This window comes from Sphaeroforma arctica (assembly GCF_001186125.1).
Source record: "Sphaeroforma arctica JP610 unplaced genomic scaffold supercont1.12951, whole genome shotgun sequence".
NCBI classification, from domain to species: Eukaryota; class Ichthyosporea; order Ichthyophonida; genus Sphaeroforma; species Sphaeroforma arctica.
In genome coordinates, this window is record NW_014027607.1 from 1 (window position 1) to 692 (window position 692).

General features: G+C 40.0%; 1 protein-coding gene across 1 annotated transcript; it reads right to left on the reverse strand.

Moving 5' to 3' along the window:
- Positions 1-162: 162 nt before the first annotated feature.
- SARC_17958 (hypothetical protein) lies at positions 163-441 on the reverse strand (the record flags this gene model as incomplete). The annotated part of the gene is made up of 1 exon (XM_014287960.1): positions 163-441. A coding segment is annotated over one exon (279 nt), but the record flags the coding sequence as incomplete, so codon positions are not given.
- Positions 442-692: the final 251 nt, after the last annotated feature.

Below are 692 nucleotides of genomic sequence, written 5' to 3' on the forward strand. Positions count from 1 at the left end.
CATACATACATACATACATATAAATACATATAAATACATGTATATGTATATGTATATACATATACATATATATATATATGTGTGTGTGTGTGTGTGCGTGTATATACATAATATTGTACTTATTTATATAATATATATATAATTTTGTATTTATTTATCTAATCATTCGTCTCCGCTATCTCCCTCTCCGGCCGCTGGGACATCACCTTTCCTGTCGCTGATATTTACATCCTTTCCATCACCTCCCTCTGTAGCACTCTCCGTCCCAGAAAGTCCCACTGTGTCTGCATCCATATCATCCCCTCGGTTGCCATGGTTACTCTGTTCCCTGTCAGACATGGCATCCGCATCGCTGTCCTCTATGAGCTCCTTAGAGTGCCGCACCATTTTACGGCCTTTACGCTTCGGCTTATCATCGTCACTGTCTTTGGAACTCTTGCGCTGTAGTATATTCGAAGGCGGTATCCAAGTGGATGAGTGCAAGTGAATGGATTGTATGTGCATAAGTACAGATATGAAACTAGTTCTGTGAATTTTTTACTGCAATAGTATACGAACGGTGGAAATAGTGGAAATGCCCAATAGGGAACCATGTGTATATATAGGGAACCATGTATATATATATATATGTGTGTGTGTGTGTTTCGCGTGTGTGTGTGTGTGGTGGTGCGGTGGTGTGTGTGTAGTAATAC